The sequence below is a fragment of the Apaloderma vittatum genome, unplaced genomic scaffold (genome assembly GCF_000703405.1).
Source record: "Apaloderma vittatum isolate BGI_N311 unplaced genomic scaffold, ASM70340v1 scaffold12313, whole genome shotgun sequence".
NCBI lineage: Eukaryota > Metazoa > Chordata > Aves > Trogoniformes > Trogonidae > Apaloderma > Apaloderma vittatum.
This window is the reverse complement of record NW_009707547.1, coordinates 9,424-16,353: the sequence shown is the minus strand read 5'-3', so window position 1 is coordinate 16,353 and position 6,930 is coordinate 9,424. Positions and strand designations below refer to the sequence as shown.

Sequence of the window (6,930 nt, the reverse complement as noted above, 5' to 3'; positions counted from 1 at the left end):
CCTGACATTCTGTGATTCTGTGAAATTCTTATTCTGTTCCTATGAGCACTGAGGAGTCTGTGCAGCAGTAAAAAGTCTAAATTAGATTTCCAAAACCCTAACTAAGTGCTTTGATGCACAGTTCATTTGTTCTTCTATCAACCTTATCACATTATTCAGGAAACAATGCGTGTATCAAAACACAAGTTCAATACAAAGATCATAATGTGACCTTATTTTAAGTTCAGCATATCTTACCCGTCCATAGGCTGTAATTCTTTCATGTTCTTGTGTTACATCTGCTACATAGGCAAATATTACAGAAAAGGTAACAGAAAAGATTCCAGACACCGAAATCATAGCGAAATACCACCTAATGAGTTAAAAACAACAATTAGAAAGTTTTTGCTTTTCTCTTACTAAAAAAGCAAATTTGTACTTGAGAGAAGTGTTCCTGAAGATCAAACATAGAGCTTTAATGGAAACAATTGATTGTGCAGTCTCATTTAAATACTAAAAAACAGCACTTTAATTTTTTTTACATTCTACTGTTTACTTAACATCAGCCTAAAACAAGAACTGGCCCCTTCAGATCATGTTGTCTACACATTTTCACACTCTCAAAGCTGAAGCAAGTTGAAGTTATGAAAAAGGAACTATCTTAGAACACAGTTTCTCAACCTGTTCAGGAGCTGAAGTCTGAATGTACTCAGTGTAGGCAAAATGCTTCTGTAATCTTCCTAAATGTCACAATGAAAGTAAATAAAAGTGAAACCAAGTCAATTCCACTCAGTTAAGACTTCAAAGTTGGCTAATCAAAGAGTTAAACGATTTTGCTTGCAACTAAACACTTCTGTGTTCAATAAATTCTAAGGTTCATTTAGCTCTAAAAATGTTTATTACAGCACTGTCAGCCCTCAGGGGAAAATAATTAATAGATGAGCTTAAAACTGAGTTAGGTAGAGCTATCAAACCATTTTGATTACTGTTACATGTGGGTGAATACTAAAATCACATTCTTTAATTTCTACTTACACAGTTTTAACACCTCTTTAACAGAAAAGCTCCAGAATTATGCAATCACATCTTTAAAGTGTCTTTTCTCTTGTTTTATTGTTCCTCTCCCACTTCCCCAAACTACTCCTCTGAATTTCTGATGTACAGAACAAGCAGTCTGTATCTCTTACCATGGACTTATTCTCATTAATGGAATTGGGGCACAGGTGAAGAAAACTGTAAGAAGAAGAAAAGATTTTCTTCCCCATGCATCTGATAGAGCACCTATTAATGGAGCACTGAAAAAGGACAAAAAACCCTGTGACAGAAGAAAAACAATCAGTATGTCTGTATTTGCATTTCTAAGTTTCATTTTAAGCACAATATAAAAAGGAATGGAAATTGCAATTTAATCTGAAATTAAACTCAGGTTGTACACAATTTCTTTACAGATTACTTTTCTGTGATTCTGATGTTTTATGTTTCAAATCTATTAAAACTGAGTGCACTAAAAAAAAGAGAGGCATGTATTTTTTCAAGATTAATTTGATTCAATATAGAAGTATCACAGACTGCAAAAGCTTCTTAAAAATCTCCAAAATCTACAATCTACTTTTACAAAAGGCATCTTCTTAGCCTCTATTGTGAGACTTAGTCCTAGATCCCAAACCCAAGTTCCCCTCTAATTTGGACTGTCCTAAGGGAGGGGTAACCTAACTGCTCTCTGAAACACATTAAACAACACTTACTGCTTTATACTACTTATTTATTATCTATAGGACACTTCTTCTCTGCAAGAACTATGACGATGATCTGAGCAAGTTTAACAACATGAGATAGTGCAACATCATAATGATATTCCAGTGGCAAAAGCTGGACTTACAGGTATAGTTGTCATGGAAAAAACTGACTTAAGGGTTAAATACTATTTTTTTCAGCATTTCATAAAGAGCTAGAATCTAGGTCTCAAACTTATATTGTACAGAAGAATTAAAATAAGCAAAGCCTTTCACAGGTTTGTTAACTGCAAGACCTCAAGAGCAGATATATCTTCCTCTTAATTAGTATATTGATCTTTTATCAATGCAACTCTGCCACAAATCCTAATATTAGTAAACACATGATTTTGTAAGCACCTCAATACACTAGAGGTCTGCTCCAGCTAACTTTAGCTAACTTCTGATATTCAAATACAGTCACATTTAAGTTCAACATATGTGTACACGCTACTATGCTAAATCGCTATTACGTTAAATCCCCATAAACAGCTTTGAGTAAATAAGTTGACAACAAAAGCTATAAAGCCAGACCACCAGATCTTAGGAAAGCTAGATGCCTTGCTCAGTTGAAATTAATGTTTTGCTCCTTAAGAGTCAGATGTCCATAAAATATGAACACGTTTTGCTAACTGCCAACTAAAATACTTTTGATGTCTCATAAACAGCATTTTAAAGAAAATATTGGACACTGAAGTCCAAGGTCACTCTGATCTATGCTCCCATTTATGACACCTGATAGAGCAATACATACGTTTATACCATTAAAGCACTTTTCTACAGATGTACTCTGTAGAAAACAAAGAGGGAAACCACCATCCACTACTTCAAGTGATACTCAGTTACACTGCACTGTGAACAGAGTTGAAAGAAAACAGGGAGAGGAACATGAACTTTGTTTTTCTAAGAGAAGAACATGAAGTTAACTTCCTCTTTCAGTCTGAGACATCCCAACATCCCTGGTCTATGGTGTTCTGCCAATCAACCATGACACATACCAGGATGGTAAGGCCTTCCTGAAGATGTCATGTTCTTACAGCTCAAAGCAACGCTAGATTCATTACAGAATACAAAGCTCAGTAATTTCTGAGTGCTATAAAATAACTTGGTCATAAGCTACGCTAATTGATTTGAAGCCTCTCAGTAAGACAGCAAAGAAAATATTTTCAGGTTTTAGTTATGCTACAGAAACTTCAAACTTTGCAAGCTTTTTTTTTTGTGGCCACAATCCAGCATGACCACTGTGTGAATCCAGCAGTATGAGTAAGCTACAAGCTGCCCTGAATATCTTGACCATCACAGAATGTTCAAAACCAGACAAAAAAAAATACCAATCCCAAAACAAGAAATAAAAAATTAAACCACTCTGTGGAAAACTATCTTTTTTACCACAGCTTGGTCAATTAGTGTTGAAGTGTTTCTTTTCTCATCTCTGTGCTATCACCATGGCTGCATTAAGCTGTCTTTGATATAAATCATCTAACATTAGGAAGTGTTAGCTCCATTCTTAGGATGATCCTTATCCTTCTGATAATACAGTAGCTACACTGGTACCTCTTCAAATGAGTAAAATACTCCACTTGTTTCAAGATGTTGCCATTTAGCAGTGAAACAAACCAAGTCCAAGAACACAACCACTACAATAAAAAAAATGCTTTAAGAATTAATTACAATATCAATTTTTTGTATGTTCTTCTGGAGAATGCAGGAGAGATAAATTACAATATGGGAACATACAGAGTATTTAAGTCAGAGGTTTTTAAAAACATCTTACCTTAACACCTTGAATAAGACCATTCATTAAAAATGTATGATGGGAAAATGTTTCATGTAAGACCTGACAAGGGAAAAAAAGCAGTATTTGAAGCAGGAAAGGCAGGGAAAAAGTTGATTCAAAGTGCAAATTTAATTTCTAAACCAGGATATTTCTATAGAGACTGGTTTAAAAAGTATCTTATTCCAGAATTAACACTCTTATTTGTCTTCACAAGAAAATATTAGCAAGGTTTAATGTCAATTTATTGGCATACATTCCATTGCTGGCACACCTGCCCTGTATTGCAGAGATAGTTTGGTTTGGAGTACTTCGCTTAGAAACGGGATCAATGTAAGCAAAAAGCATCTCCATGTGGTACAAGTTGTTGAATTTTTTGAGGTAGGTAATTCCTTCAAGAGGTTGTCTCAAACATTGTTACTAACTAGGAGTGAAAATAAGATTCAGATAACTTACTCTATCACGAAAAAAACAACACTATACTCACAACTGCACAAAAGGGCACTATGCAAACTGTTTCTGGAACAACCGCAGATAGTCAATAGTTAGAAACACAGGCATATGAACAGGCATATGTTTATAAATACCAGGAACATTTCCAAGTGTTTAAGTGCAGCTAGGAATTCATTTAAGGTGCTTTACCAGCACTCTTAATTCAAGGGCAAGCATGTTAATCTATACTAAACAGATTTACCATAAATATGCAAGAGAGTTAAAAGACCTCATAGGTGTTAACTCTGTCAATTAAAAAAGTAATTGCAATGATCAAAGCATGTACGCATACATACTTCAAATTCCTTTGCTGTTTTTAGATAAAGGTAAGTGCCAACAACTATAAGATTATTTATGCGCATATTAAGAAAGGCCTGAAGGAACACAATAACTCAGTGTCACTGAAAAGTATCAGCATAATTTTTCAAGGATGACTGAGATTCTCAAATCATAGGTTTAATAAAGGTGGTTGTTCCCATGTTATCTACTAGTCATATATTTCTACTTATTTATACCTCTTTTTCCTTCTGGTCTCATCTTCTCTTTAGATATTTAAAATAATTTTGCACCTGTTTGACCACTGGTGTTATGATACTAATGGATTAAAAAAGTCAGCATTCAAACTAGAGATCTAAAAGCAGCAGTTTTTAAGTCAAAAAAAAAAAAGAGAAGTTGTTTCCATCTATGTAACGTGAGTTAAACCATCACACGTAACTCAGTGCTTTAAATTAATTCCAATGCAACAGCCTCCTGAGTATTCAAGACCGTCTAAGCCAGGAACACAACATTCAAACCAGAAGACATTCAAGAGCACAACCGTCCTGAAAGCATATGCTTCATTCAAAATAAAAATTTAGCTTTACATTAGAAACATTTCCTAACACTCCCACTACACACAGTGAAATGACAAATATTATTTTCAATAATTAATATTTCAGCTGCATGTGACTAACAGTAAAAATTCATATGCAATTTCAGTTAGAGTATACTATTGAGTAACTACTGAAGAACCCACGTGACAGTACTATTACAGTGGAGGTTTTTTTGAAGACCGAGTAAGAATTGCTGTTAGCATATTATTCCTTGAAATGAGAACTGCCAAGCTTGGGTAAACTGAACTTGAGAATCATGGTTAGGAAAAAGGAAAGGAAAAACAAGCAAGAAAGACCACCCAACAAGCTTCCATATTTTGACACTGGTAGGACAGCATGACAGGATGGTAATTTAGTGAGATATCAACTTCATGGAAATCTATTAACCATTTATATGGATTTTTTTATTATTAAAATAATGAGTGATTAATCAAGTTTAGGACGGTTAGACAAAAACCTTTCAAGAGTTATGTAGATAATTTTATTTGGAGTTTGAGAAAAGAAAATAACTAACCCCAAAGTTTTTCAATCCCACAAAACTTTGCTCATCATGTATTCAAAGTGCTCTAAGATATTATCTGATGAAAAACTGGACTAATAGTCTTCTGATAACTTCTCTCAGACAGGATTGATTTCAATGTCTTCAGATGAAAGGTTTCATATCCTGTTACTAAACACTCAAGCCATTTATTCCTCTGGAAAATAATTCCAGAACAGCTTAAATACTTTAAAAATCAATTTCTTACATTAAAGCCTTTATATTTTACTTCAAGTTACATGCTGGCAGAACAGTCAAATCAAAATAGCATAGAAAGTTTAGTATGGGATGCATAATTCATGTAATTGTTATGACTGGAAGATGAATTGAACTACAAAAGCTTTTTTAAAAAGCCAGAACTTCCACAAAGACTTTCAACGCAGTAAAGTGATGTTACTCCAAAAGGTAAATAAAAGCTAAAAAGTAGTATAGCATTTTGTCAGTTTATTTTTCATTATCTTTTAGTCTTTCACCAGTTCAGATCTCAGCTGTAGTACTCTACACAGTGCTTAATGTTAAGATTTCTCGAATTCAGTTAGTGAGGTAAGGAGGAAACGTAAAACAAATCAAACCTTCAATTCTTACGAATTAGCAAACTGACTTTCATCATTACTGCCAAGATGACAGTGATACTTACCGTTAGCATCGGAGTTGTCAAGAGTCCCCAGGCAAAAAATTCAAGAAATATGACCACCACCGCATGGTAGACACTTGGCCGAGCAATACCTTGTTGCTAAGAAAGAAAAACACATGCAGCGGTTGTATACATTCCGTTCATGACATGTGCAAAGATCTCTTACAAACATATTTTGAGCATAACCAGCGTTCAGGATGATCTACTACCAAGCCCTTGGGAACAATAATAAGCCAAACAAGGGTGGAGAGAAGTCCTTACAAAATGACTAAAGATCTCCAGGGAACGTGAAAAAATTTGTTCCCGGAAACCCTTGCTGACTGAAAAGAACCTTTCCCTCATTCTTCACACTGCCCTGTACTGCTCTCCCTGAAGCCCTATCCACAGCAGCATGACAAATGGCATAACTCTCCCTGCTACTTCCACAGGTTACAATCAAACATAAATGCTTTATGGAGTCCCCATCACCATTAAAACAAAACTATGGCAACATACATAATCATAAGAGCACCAATTTTTGTATTTGAAAATGCCGAAGTATGGGAAAACAAGGGGCACCTTATCCCACCTGCTTTCTGTTGACTTCTGACAGCTGTGTGTGTCCACAGGCTAGAGACCCAGGAACTATTCCACTGGTCAACAAATAATCCCAGGAAGAATTGGCAAACTATGGAAGTACTCATGATGCTGTAAAACCACTACCATTCAAGACTCAAGAACTGGATCCCAGAAGAGAGATCTGGAATCTTTTCATTTAGATAAACCAGGAAGAATCCTTGGGGAAAAAGAGATTTAACCAGAACTGCTGCTTGTTTTCATTTCTATGTGCCTTGTGCCTTAGTAACTGTTTTACAAAGTTTTTGGGTACT

General features: G+C 35.1%; 1 protein-coding gene across 1 annotated transcript; it reads right to left on the bottom strand.

The window, feature by feature from the left end:
- Window positions 1-237: 237 nt before the first annotated feature.
- On the bottom strand, window positions 238-6,160 carry LOC104271554 (hippocampus abundant transcript-like protein 1; the record flags this gene model as incomplete). Its single annotated transcript, XM_009866250.1, has 4 exons — window positions 238-352; window positions 1,167-1,294; window positions 3,526-3,588; window positions 6,065-6,160. Coding segments are annotated over 4 exons (402 nt in total), but the record flags the coding sequence as incomplete, so codon positions are not given.
- Window positions 6,161-6,930: the final 770 nt, after the last annotated feature.